General features: G+C 41.3%; 1 protein-coding gene across 3 annotated transcripts in view; it reads left to right on the plus strand.

The window, feature by feature from the left end:
- The first annotated feature begins 8,674 nt into the window (after window positions 1–8,674).
- DISP1 (dispatched RND transporter family member 1) overlaps window positions 8,675–13,264 on the plus strand; it is an 87,896-nt gene continuing 83,306 nt past the window's right edge. Inside the window, exon 1 of one of the 3 annotated variants that reach the window (XM_084515561.1) lies at window positions 8,675–8,811. Coding sequence is in view for 1 of the 3 variants with exons in the window: in XM_084515558.1 (XP_084371684.1) it covers window positions 8,696–8,811 (116 nt within the window). In the remaining 2 variants the exon portion in view is untranslated. Of the gene's footprint in view, window positions 8,812–12,501; window positions 12,688–13,264 lie in introns of those variants that run through there. The other 2 variants (XM_084515558.1, XM_084515560.1) reach the window with 2 other exon arrangements.

Below are 13,264 nucleotides of genomic sequence, written 5' to 3' on the forward strand. Positions count from 1 at the left end.
GATGCAGGTGTGTAGTCACATTGTTCATTTTAGTGTCACTTTCTGGTAGCAGAATCAGAAATCAACACTGCTCTGAGCTTTGGGGAAAAATATTGGCCCTATTTTTGGGACTAGAGTCAGGGTATTGTGTTAGCAGTATCTCATGAGGAAAAATCTAAAGAAATAGAGAAGCACCTTAGAAAACTTGGTCTAAGCAGAAAGGTCTCTTGGGAATGTGGGTGATACAAAAACACTCCCCTAAAAAAGTAAATTACAAAATGTTTTTCTTTTGCTGTCACCAACTCACAGAAAGCCTCTGTGAGTGTGATAGCTCTGTTGTAACACTCCAACACTCCTGGTTCTGTTAGTGCTTTTGGCTCTTGGATAATCCAGCTGAATAAAGTACCACAATGTTAATTATCCCTTCACTAATTCTTGCCAGGAACAAAATAACCTGCCCTGCTTTGTTATGCTGAGACACTGGTTATTGACTGCTATGATAATGGTTATATTACTGCACATTTAGTTCATCAAAGACCTGTCCCAGTGTTTCTTAAGGAAATGCTGTGCAGTTGATCATCCAGGTGAAAAATTGTCACTAAGGATGGATGAAATCGTGATGGAGTTGAGTTTTTCCAACAGTAACATTCTCTACAAGAGACAGGTTTGTTTTAACATGGGGGAATAGAAGCTTATGGCTTTGTCATTTTAAGATTGTTTTGCATTGCTGACGGCTGGATTTTAATTTTGGAAATGAATTAGGCATGAGCTCTTGCACTTTAGGGGCAACACCGCTTCCCCTGAGGCCTGAAATGCCAGGTTGTGCCAGTTCATTCTTTTAAAATGAATGTCTGCTTTGAAAAGGAGAAACTGTAAAAAAGGCAATGTGCTTTTCCAAATTTTGGGTGTGATTATAGCTGAATTTTAAAAGGAGATCTCAGCTCCACTAATATTTCCTGTGATCTTCTGCTGGAGTTTGATTCTCATTAATCAAATGCTACTCTAAGTTCTCTGTGACTGTCCTAAATTTGAGTATTTGATACACAAACGTATAAAATTACCTTTTATCAGGCTTGGATAGGGAAGGGAGTAACCTGAGAGCAGCAAGGCAACAGAGAAGGCTTTGCAGAAACCTCCAGCCTGAGAGAAACCTGAGCCAGAGGAGAATCCAGGTCTCTGTAGGAGACTCCATCTCTGCCACTGATTTCTTGCAATTTTTTGCTGCTGAAAAAAAAAAAAAAAATCCATTTTTAAAACCTAATAGCAGATTAGCAGTTGATGTTTTCATATTGTTGCTTTTCAAGGTTTGTTTTAAATACGTTTTGCAGCTTCTGGCATTGCACATGTCTCAGTGTTACTTCACCATGTGAGCTACAGCCTTAAATCAGCTGCAATACGTATGTACGTAGTCGAGCCTCTGCTCTCAAGGTAACTGGAAGCATGGGGACAGCTAGCATCAGTCTGTGCTCCAGATATAAGATACCAAAGCTAATTACCTTTTATCTAATGAAAGTTTTACTCTTTTATCTTCAGGAACACAGATGTAGTGGAGAGACTTGTGAGAGAAATGACATGGTGAAAAAAGCCACCTTGGGTGCAGGGTGTTGAATATGGGTCAGTTAAGGATACAGTGGATTTTGCTCAAAGTGCTTTTGCAAATGTTGATGAGGTTTCAGAACATGACCCGTGAAGTTTCTTGACTACTAAATACCGAACGTTGCCATTATAACATGTCTCTAATTAAAGAAATGTACAGGCTAATAATGAATCATTAGCAGGCCGTGGCATAACACATCTCCTCCCTTGGCCATTTGCTTCCTATTTAATTGATCTTGGACCTGTCATTAGTTGATACTTGTGAATATGGAAAACTTACTGCGTGGGACAGTACAGTGCATTTCAATATTCTGGTACACCTAAATCAGCCTGCAAAGTCCATCCTGCTTGGTTCTGGGCCGCTGAAGATTTTTTCTCATTCATCAGAGTAACAGAATGAAAAACAAAACAAAACAACGAAACCTTTAGCTGACTGAAAACATGTAAAATTTACCTTCTAAAATATTCAGTAAAGGAAGTGGTTAAACAGTAATGATCACGATTTCATGAATTCTTGCTTCCGTATTTTCTCTAGAAGCTAAAACCTCAGTTGGTATTCATAAGGAATTGGCTTTATAGGTCAACCAACCTAATAAAAGAATATACTTATTCTAGCTGATGTGCTGCTTCACTCAGCTCCTTAAGAGATATGGAGGGAGTATTGTCCTGAGCTACTCTGCCTTGAACTTTTTCAATGACTCTCATGTGTTAAGAAAGTAAGAAGCACATCTGGAAGAGTGAATTATGTAAAGCGCTCTGCAGGATGAGTTTTCTGGGCAATACTTTGAGTAGATTTCTAAATTATGTTTTTCCCTGACATATTCATGGCGTTTCAGACAAAGTTTGGTTCTGCATGGGCCTGTGTGGTTTCTGGCTGGCTGCACATAATATAAAATTCACCAGTTGCAGGGTTGTCAGTTGAAAATGAAAATCAGTGCTGCTCTGTTGTACCTGCCAACCTTTTAATTCTCATTTGTTTTAAAAGGCTCGGACTGAGCACAATGGTTTACAGCATGAAGGTTTTTACAAATATAACATTCCCCTCCATGGAAGCTGTTTTCTTTCTGAGCTAGTCAAAACTAAGTATCAGAAACACAGTCACTGAAAGCAGAAGTTTAATTCATCTGCATGCAAATTGCCACGGTAAACCATGCTTGAGTTGCACAGGGAAGATTGGAAGTGACACAGCCTCCGAGCAAAACTGAAGAGTTCGGCCTATTTCTGCATAACAAGTGCTGTGTATGACTGAAAGCGATGAATTTTCCATCACTTTCTCACAGGCTGATGAGTATCTTGTTTCCTTGGCATTTCTGTTTCTTTCCAGTCTCAGAACTGGAGAGTTGAATTCCTCACCTTTCAACTCCTGCCCTATAAACCAGCCTCAGTAAACATCTCGGGTAAAATGGCACACTCCGCAGGCTTGTCTGTGCAACTGGAGGAAATGTTGAAATCTAAACGATTTCCATTACACATCTCTGTTGTTTTGTGATAACTTTACTGCGTATCAGATCTCAGGATATTGTATTTTAATATAAAGGTCAAATCAGTAGAATTTATTCCCACCAGTCGTTCTCTCACCCATTGTTTTGTTTCTTTGTTTTGTTTTGTTTTTGAGGGGTGGAGGTGTTTGCTTGTAATAGAGCAAGCCTTGAAAGTGATAGAGAAACCTGTTCATGAAGGATTTGCCTCTTTACTAAACTTCAGATATAGCCAATTGTGCTAACGAAGTTAATCTGTTTCCATGGCTTTGCTGAGCCTGATACAAGAGCAAGGGATATCCCTTCAGTCCTGTGTCCTGTGCCTTAGCCTTGGACTTGCGGGAATGCCTGACCACAGACGAGAATGGCTGGGAGGGTTCCTGCCCCCAGCTGCAGGTCCACCCTCCTCCGGGTGCTGTTGTCCTTGCTGCACAGAGGTTCAGCAGCTGAGCAACAAAAGCTACCCAGAAAAGACAGCCAACCTTACTAAAATATACCAGCATACACCACGCCATGAGTTCCAGCAGTGACAAAGCAGTGGAAAAAAACCTCTGGTATCAAATGTAGAACTTTTAGAGAGAAGAGTGGGATAAAACATTGCCAGACAAAATCCAGACAGGCATCCATAAGTGAGTTGTCCCCAGTACTGGTCAGAACATCTCTGGAAAAGAGGTGAAACAAATATGGGAATAACTGAACACAGAACGGGCTAAAAGGTACCCTCTCTATTTGTGGGGAGAACTGAGGAAGGATTAGGTGGGTTATGAATTTACATTTCCCATTCAGCATCTGCAAAGAGCTTTGTGCCTTAAGTAACTCCTCTATACACCATTTATTTATTTTAATACAAATCATAGAATATCCCTCTGGACCATAGGCAGGCATTGACAGACTGGTACAGGAGATTCCTCTTAGGTGAATGTCTGCTTCCTTGCACAGCTTTGGGAAGTGTAGTAATGGTTTGGCAATGATTAGAGGCTCTCTCTGTAGGATTTTTGCTTTGCTTTCTGTGCAGATATAGCAAAGCATGACTCCCATATTGAAGATAAAAGGGATAATCACCAAGGATTTGAGTCAATACTCAGTAAATTGAATTTATACTTGTGTCTCAGTCTAAACTGAATGAATTTAACTTCTTTTCAGAATCATATGCTCACTAAAGAGAAAATATATAGCTCTGCTGTTCCTTGTTCAAGTTCAGTTACCTTTTTTAATTATTATTATTTTTTTTCCTCTTCTTTTTTTTTTTTTTTCTTCTCAGCTGGTGCCAATGCCTATAACACTGTCTAGGGGAGACTAGTCCAATAAACCTTTGGGAAGGAACAGCCATTTCCACCATCAGTTCTGATGTTTCACCATAAGGCAGAAGACACCCACACCACATCTTTGCTCGGAGAGCAAAGGCTTTCTCATGATTTCATGAGTAAGGGGAGCATAACAAAGGAAGCCATTGCAGTCAGCTATTTCTGCCTGGATAATACACACAGGAGGCTCCATTTCCACCCTCTCTGGCTTTTGGCAGGTTGCCTCTTTTTGCTGTTTCTAGTTTGTATCTGATGGTATCTATGTTGGCAAGGTAGGGGTAAGGATGAGAAAGAGGAAACTGGTGGCTGAGATCTGGAGGGAATCTTTAGGAGAGAGGCACACCCATGAATGGGACATCAACTCAATTGGTTTCCACTTGTTGAAAAATAGAGTTGTTTGCTTTACTACTTTTATGAAAGTAATCAAAAGGTGCTTCTTCTTTTGTGGCATCGTTTCTTGTATTTTCTTGGCAATCTATGAGCGATCATGACTATGGGCAAGTCATACTGCCGATAATTGCAGAATAAAATCATGGACCCCCAATATAACTACTTGTTTTCAACACTCAGGGGTTGAGGTTGAAATGTAGGCAGTAGATCAATGTTGTTGATGTGTCTGGTGTCTTGTCTGATGTGGTGGCAATTCTGTACATGCCTCCAGAAGAGACAGCAGAGCTATGATGCATCCACCTCTTTCCTGTGTTCTGGCAGCTCTAATTGGGAATCAAGTCTTGTTTTGTGAGGTGCTGCAAAAATATCAAATAAAAGATAGTTTGCCAGTAGGAACCCACCTGTAGCTCATAGAAGATGATAAAAGGTCATGCCCTGTAAGTGGTGTGGCAGCATTCATGCCTCCAGATGAGCTGGCAAGGACACAGCAGCCATGAAACAGAGAGCTGAGTCTCGTGCACCACACAGCTTCCAACAATCCCCCATGTTCAAAACCCTAGTGACCTAGCTAGCTTTACACTTAAGCGGTGAGAGATCATTTCTAGCATTCTCCCCCCCCAGCCCCCAACATTGCTAAAAGAGTGAGATTTTCTAGTTGCTGCCAAAAAATAAAGAATTTCGGGATCCCAGTCTACGTCCTTGTTCTTTTGCTAACCATTTAAAATACCTGTTCAGGGAAACAGCTTGCTGCTCTTTCATCTTTCTACAAAGATGGGTTCTAACGCGATGTTATAAGGAGCCTATGCTAAGTGCTTTGACAAAAAGACATGAAGACTCTGAAATGAAATCTTATTTACTGTGGTGTTATTAAAGTGCTAAATAAACAGACAAGCTCAGAAGGGCTGGTAGGATGTGGGCGGGTGAATAAATGAGCTTTGATGCTGATGTCAGTCAATGCTAATTCCTATCCTTTGAAGAAAATGTGATAAACACAGCTGCCAGGAATGTGATCTGAAATTGCTCTAATTAAATTAAATTTTCACTGGAATGAAAGTAGCTAAGCACCTTGCTTTGTTTCCTTTCTAACTAGACTAATTCAGATAATAATTAGTTTTGGATTCTTTCATCAGTAGGTAGGAGAGTAGGGTTTTCTTAAACCCTGCAATAAACTATTGTATGAAATTATGTATTCATATTCCTTTTATTGTATTTTCCACCTAGAATTTGTATCTCACTTCAGAATCTTTGGTTTTCAAGGGGGAGTTATCTGTACTGCCTGATAAACACTTACTTCATAGAAACATGGTCAGACTTTTTAATATCTGCGTGTTTTTCTCCTAAGTTTATGCATTTAATAGTAAAGAGGGATCAAGGGTACTTTCAATGGTTATGAACTATTTAACTACTGATCGTGGATGGGGTTTGAAGATAAGAACCAAATGTCAGTATTGAGAAAAATATCAAGGGAGGGATAAGAAAATAAAGATAGATGATCTCTGGATAATCCCTCATTTTTTGTCTCCCTTTTTCAAAAAAGCAGCTCACTCCCTTTTGCAGATGCACTAAATGATCAGTCAGCCCAAGCTTTGCAATTTTACTTTGTGAGTAAATTTTTTACTGGATTTTGATGGATGGCTACTCCTTTTTGGGTGGGATCTGAAAATGAAGTAGGGTTATCTCAGTTCTCTTTTCTTTTCCTGCAAAAGTTCTCTTTTGCAACCATTGTTTGATGAAGTGATTTAATTAGTTACCAAGAACAGAATAACCAGCATTAAATAACTGTTATATATATACATATACACATAGACATAATTTGTGAGTGTTATTGATTTTAAATTATATAAAAGTTGTGTTCGAATGTAATGCTATAAAATAAATATATGAACAGATATATCTATGCATTTGATACATATGCATAGGTTATTAATTTATAACGATACTTTCTATCAGAGCCATCTTTCAGTTTCCAAAATACGTTAGTTATGGCAAATTGATCTGACGAGGAATCCCATTAGTCACTTCTTTTCTAAATTTGAACACTAGATGGCACTGGAAGACAGGAGCTGAGAAGTGTAAATTTTATTATTTCTTTAAATTTCTCGAGGTTCCTATACTTCAGTGGAGGCTCACTGTGGCATAAATAATATTCTGCAGATATATTTTGTGGGGAAAAAAAAAAAAAAAAGGAAGGTGTCACATGAATTACAGAATCATACCAGATGACTGAGTAGTCACTTGAGCCTAAAGAAATCAGCACAATTAGAGATTAAGTACCAGAATGAGAAATTAAGTGACAAGACCTGGCAGCAGGGTCCCTCTGGAGCAGGAGGGGCAGAGCTCTACTCTTCCACTTGTTCTTGCTGCTTCACAGGAAGATCTCTTCTTAAATTCACTTGCTCTTTCCCATTTACTGTTGCATTCCTGGCATGCTGCTTCAAGCCCGAGTCTCGACAGAGTTAAATATGTCAACTTTCACAGCATTTTTTGTCTGATCAAACGCAAGTTATTGGGCTGATACAGCAGATGTTGCTGGCATTTAGGATGAAATCTGAGCCAGAATGCAGAATTATAATGAGCCTTTAATAAAAACCATGTTGAGTGAAGAGGGAGAGGGAGGGAATTGGTGTCTCTGACTCAGGCTGCCAACCCTGACTCCCAAACCCTGGGTGTTTCACATGCTTCAGAGTGACCTTTGAAGAACCAATTATTCTCACAAAGGGATTAAACCCTAGCAGCCTGTTGTGTGCAAGGGATCAGTGCAGGTTTTCTAGTATTTTATTCTGGTCTTAAAAATCATGAATATGTAGCTTTACATAAACTGCAAAAGTAACCCCTCAAAGCTTAGGCAATACCATGTCTGCGAGTAAGAATGCAACTGTATTTCAGCCCATTCTGTGTGCTAAACGAGGAAAAGATCATTTTGGACAAAATGGGGCGTGATCATGCAATTAAAAACTAACACACATGTGCAAGGCAGCACAATTATGACTGTGACAAGCTTTTCCTGGGATTTCAGCACTTGATTTGCTTATCCAGATGTTCCTGGCTATGTGTAATTTCGTATACAATATTAGGTGGTGTTTGTGTGTGTGTTTTTGTTGTTTGCTTGTTTTGTTTTTGTGATTTTTTTTTTTGTTGTTGTTGTTTCTGAAAGAGTACCTAGTGTGATACTGCAGGCCAGCTGTGGTGGGCTGAGAAGGGATTTATGAAGATGAGTTATATCTGGAAGGAAACAGCCCTGTGGTTGTGGATTTGGCTGTTGGAGCCATGGCCAAGGTTTGCCCAAGCTAACCAAGGGTCTTCATCACAGCTTTTATATTCCTGCTCTTCCCGACATCTTTGGCATGTTCCCTATATCGCCATGGTGTGAAGGTCCCTCTGAGACCAACCCCAGTCTGGGTGACTTGATCTCATTTCTTTACTTGAAATTCCTCAGGAAGATCCCATGTTTTCAGATGGTAAAATTACATTCTTTTCCTCGTGGTAATTTTCTTACTGAAAAAGCACTTTTAACCCCCGGTATGACTTTCTATCTGTTTAGATCTATGCTTAAAACTGTGAATATTATATCACACTGAAACACCCTTTCTAGGGAGAACATTAGAAAACAACCATTTGCGCACACCTTGCGGCACACTGTTCCTATTCGGGGCTTTACACTTCCACTCTGACAGGAAAACTCATGTCAGAACCACGTTCCTTCATTTTTATAGGTTTTGGGTAAGTACTTGAGGACAGCCCATGAACTGATCGACTCGCGGCCTATTTTTAATTTTATTTTTAATTGTATTTATTTTTCCTTGGGTCGCCGCGAACCCCAAACGGCCGAGAGCGCCGCATTCAAGATGGCGGCCGCCAGGCGCCGCGCTCAACATGGCTCCGCCCGCGGCCCCTTCTCCGTCCCCCCGCCCCGCGCCCGCCCCGCTGGCGGTGCCTTCCGTCCGTCCCATGGTAACTGCGCCACGGCCGAGACGCCGCGGAGCCCGCTCGCTTCCTGCCGCCACACCGGGCTCGGGCGGGGCGGCCGCGGCCGCCTCGGGGACCCCGCCGCGGGCAGCCCGCAGGTAGGCGCCGCCGCCGCCCTCTCCCCGCAGCGCGGAGGGTGAGGAAGGGAGCCCGCTGGGGCCGTGCCGGTAATGGCCGCGTCAGCTCCGCCGGCCCCCTCAGGCAGCCGGTAGAGCCGATTCTCTTCAGGAGCGGGGTGAGGAGCCGGCTGTAGTCACTTGAGGCGTGTTTGTGTTTTAAGTGACCGAGGGCTGTCCGGTCAGAACTCCCGGTAGCCTGTTGAGCAGCTGTGGGGCTGTGACAGGCGAACAAAAGAGCTGCCGTTGTTACAGACCTGCGGAACGGCAACGGGGAGCTGAGGGTCCAGAGCACCAACGGGCTTGGTGTTAAACCTGCTCGGCGCTAAATGTGCCAACTGGTAGAGGTGGAGGAGAAGTAGGGAGCAAGAAAAAAGTTGGGACTTCTGGATCTGCTTGAGAGAAGATCCTTAACCGGCCCAAGGGACGGGAGCCAGAAGCAGCTGTGGGAGACAGCCGAGGGGATAACTCCCCTTTGCAGGGGGGAAATGTGTATTGGGAAAGCATAAATACTTAAAATATCAGCATTTATAGGCTTTTGCTGTGCCTGTTTAAGTTTGCGGTAACTAAATTGTTGTCTGTAACAAACAATGTTTATAAATGTTTACTCAAAGGAAAACATACAATAAATATAACTTGTTACTTCGGTTTTCCAGCAGCTGCAGCTCGTATTGAGAAGCTGCTGTGCTGATTGCTGAAGGTACACCTGAACTGAGATATGAATTAATAAGTTCAACCACCACCAACAAAAAGAAACTTGATGCTTTAGTAATTAACTTTAACTGGCAGCTTACCCAACATGGCAGCCTTTGCCCCAAGCATTCTGTTTAGGGGGAAAAACGTATGCCATGGTTGCTGTATTAGATATTCTAGAAATCGTTAAATAAAAGGCAAACCTGAATCATACAGGAAGATATCCTGCTTCACAGTAACATCCTGGAGTAATAAAATGGCCTAATTTGATAATACTGTTATTTTGGGGCTAAAAGCTTAAATGTGTCGCATCAGTTAAAAGCGGGTGGATGTTGGAATTAAGGCCGGATACTGTAGTGCAAAATATGGAAGACCACATTAGGATCTGAGAGACTACAGCATAAATCAGGAAGCTTTTTTCCCTTTTGGAGCTATTGTCTGTACGTAGGAAATAAAACGTGGCCATTGGATTTTTCTTTTTTTTTAATCTGCCTTTGAAACTCACTAGAGCAGAATTAAGGCTGTTTCTGGGTTATAATTTGATAAACCACCAGTGGCTGTTCACCTGCACTGAGCCTGGAGGAGCGCCGTGCTGGTTTGGGCTTTCCTGTGGGTACACCAGTGACTTTGCCTTTTCTGGCTAATTAGTCGATGAGACATGACTTCAGGAGGAAGCTTGCTTGTTCTTCATTTTAAAGCATTGCTGAGAAAGTAGTTATATTTTCCTTTAACTGACTTTTCTTTTTCCCTTACCTCTTCCTTCTGAATCTGCTACTGTTACCCTTTCCTGATTTTGTTGGAAAAAGCCCTGTGAAGCTGTCTTTGACTGATCCAAGCATTACTGTAGCAGGAACAAAAGATCTTGATAGGGGGAGAGCAGTCCCAAAGGACCCTGAGGAGAAAGAGATGGAATTCAGCTTAGTAGCCTCCAAAAAAATCTTGCCATAGAAGAGGTGAAAAATAAGACTATAAAAGAACAAAGGTAAAAAGAACATGTGAAAACACTTAGTTCTCATAATGTTACCCTTTCCCATGAGGAGGCTTTTTGAATGGCTTTCATAGTAATGTTTCTCATATGTTAGCCGTAGATTTGAGCAGTAAGCTTTACTTTTCCTCTAAGCCTTTAACAGAGATGACTGATTTATTAGCTTTGATAGAAGTGTAGAATTACCTTCAAACTTTGAAATACATAATAAGCACCTCAGATAATTAGCAAGCATGCTGCTATCTCTCTTCAAAGTGATCAATGGAATTAATTTGGTTTTGTAACCCTGGCTATTTTCTTGTTCAGTGACCATATGGTATTTCTGAGTTTAGTGTGGCTTCCTGTGAGGAGCTTTTACAAAGTCAGCTGTGCCTTGGTGTGAAGTGCAACAAAAATTAAACACTCTTGGAAGGTGTGAAAATTCTCTTTCTGATTTAAGAAAAAAAGAGGGATTTTTCTTCTGCCCTGAAAAAGCAGGTTGCTTTAACTGCTTGGTGTGAGAGTGGACTGTAGCCTCTAAATTATATGCTTGGTGAGACCATAATGCTAAAATAGCAAAAACTTTCAACTCCTGCGTGCTTGATGAAGAGATTTTTAATAAAAATAGCTACTGGTGGATTGATGTTTTGTTATAAACAAAATACTTTTTAGCTGTACTGTAAAAATGAAAGCTCTGTTACAGTAACTTACCTTTCTAAGGGGATCCCTTTTTAATAAGGTTTAATACACTGATCCTGCTGTTGCATGTCTTGATGTTGGTAGAAGAGCAAATTTCCATCTGAATTTTTGAGTATTGCAGTAGTCAGAGGTGTGCGTTTATCTGTCAAGTAACTTTTGAAACACTGGATTTGACAAATCAAGAGCTTTTGAGAAATGTTCTGGGTGTCAAAGAGTGTGATACATCTGACTTGGTGAAAACTGGAGTGACAGAGAAGATGCCCTGGTTAGGAAAGCATGAGCTATGTGTTAAGAAACTTTTTAATAGTAAAAGGAGTGTTTGTTTTTTGTAGGGTATCCTCTGCTATCTGTGTGGTTTAACTTTCTCTGTGGGAGATTCTCTAGCATGCAGTATTAACACAAATCACAGAATCATCGTCACAAGAATAAAGGTCTGTGGGGAGGGAAGATGGCATTGAGGAGAGACACAGGGAGAAGCCAATTGGCAGGAGAGTTGAAATTAGGTAGAAATAGATCTGAAAGAAGGGGAAGGCACCAGAATTGGTGCCTGTAAGGTGCCCAGTCTTGGGGATGGTGGTGGAGGTGACATCAGGGGCATGCAGAGCCTGGTGCTGTGAGGGGAAACACAGCACCAGGTGTGGATCTGGGGGCCTTGTGGCATAGAGACAGGACACACCGTGTGGCCCAGGGCGAGAGGAACTGCATGGGTACCCCTGGAACGGGGTGTCCTTGGTGGTGCAGAGCCTGGAGTGGTGGTTACAGTGTGCTCAGCTTCCAAAAGCTGAGAATGAAATGCTTTCTGCCCCCTCTTCTCCTTCATCCCTCCACGTCTTTCTTTGGTAAAGGTGGAAAAACTTGCAATCTGGTAGACTGGTGGACTCAGCCTATGTCTGGAAATCATGTTAGCCTTCTGTTTTCAAGTCTCTGAAGAAAGGTCTTGCTGTGTATCTTAATCTATAGCACCAACTTCATTTTGTAGAAACAGGCGAACACAGCATGATAAAACCATTTTTGTGCTGTCTCTGGCACGACATAATTCTTGTGCTTTGTAGCACAAATTAATAAAAATGACTGAATTAAGCCATAACTATTAGCAGATGGATACTGTGCTTTATTCTTCTGTAGTCTCCCCTTGATAATGATCTTGACATGCAGATAAATGGTAATGAGCTGGTTCTAGCTTTAATAGGAGGAAATGTATTCCTTGTCATCTGAAAACGTTTACGTTCCAAGATGAAGCCTGCATTCTAGGCAGTAGTGCCTTCTTGTGCAGAGCCTTGGCGTTCAGGAATTGAACTGCTGTTATTTCTGCATTGTTACAGAATTAAAGCTTTAGAGGGCCAGAGATTCTTATCTTTTACCTTTATGTGACTAAGGTTGGTCAAGGGCTGTAAACAGTCTTCTGTTTTAGACTTCCTGATATGTCTCTGCGCTGCTGCCATCCTTATGAAAGCATAAAGCGTGCCTGTTGGAGCTGTAGCAAGGAGTGAATCTCCAAGGCAGTAAGTCTTATTCCTACAACTAACACTGTGCTTGTTCCTTGCTTTTCAAAATTGTTGTGTTTACTTTTTTCCTGAGCATTTGAAGAGAATTGATGAGCATGACTTCAGGTTTGAATGTTCAAGTACAATATAATCATCTTCTGACTTGTACGTGTTTAATCAATTAGTGTTCTTTAAAAATATTTTGGAAATAATGACTAATGTAAGAAATTGATTCTTTCCATGCATATCTCTTTAAGGCATCTGAACCAGTGCCGCGTTAAACTGTATGTGTAGCATACACACTTTTCTACATTTTTAACTTAGGGACGATGCATTTTCCACTGTTATGTGTTCAAGCTGCCTTTTGTGAAGTGCCTGTCTGCGATTAAATATTTATATACAGGATGGAGCATCAGTAGTGAGATTAGAGAAGATGTATTTTGTAAACATAAAATCTATTCTACCTGGAATGTGAGTGGAATGGTGCAGCTCAGATTTCAGTTGTGCTGCAGGGAGTGCTGGAACTGAAGCATTTTTTTGTGGGGCCTCATCTGTGCTCTTCTGAGTTACACACATTGCTGTTAACTGTAAGATA

Source organism: Aythya ferina, assembly GCF_964211825.1.
Source record: "Aythya ferina genome assembly, chromosome: 3".
NCBI lineage: Eukaryota > Metazoa > Chordata > Aves > Anseriformes > Anatidae > Aythya > Aythya ferina.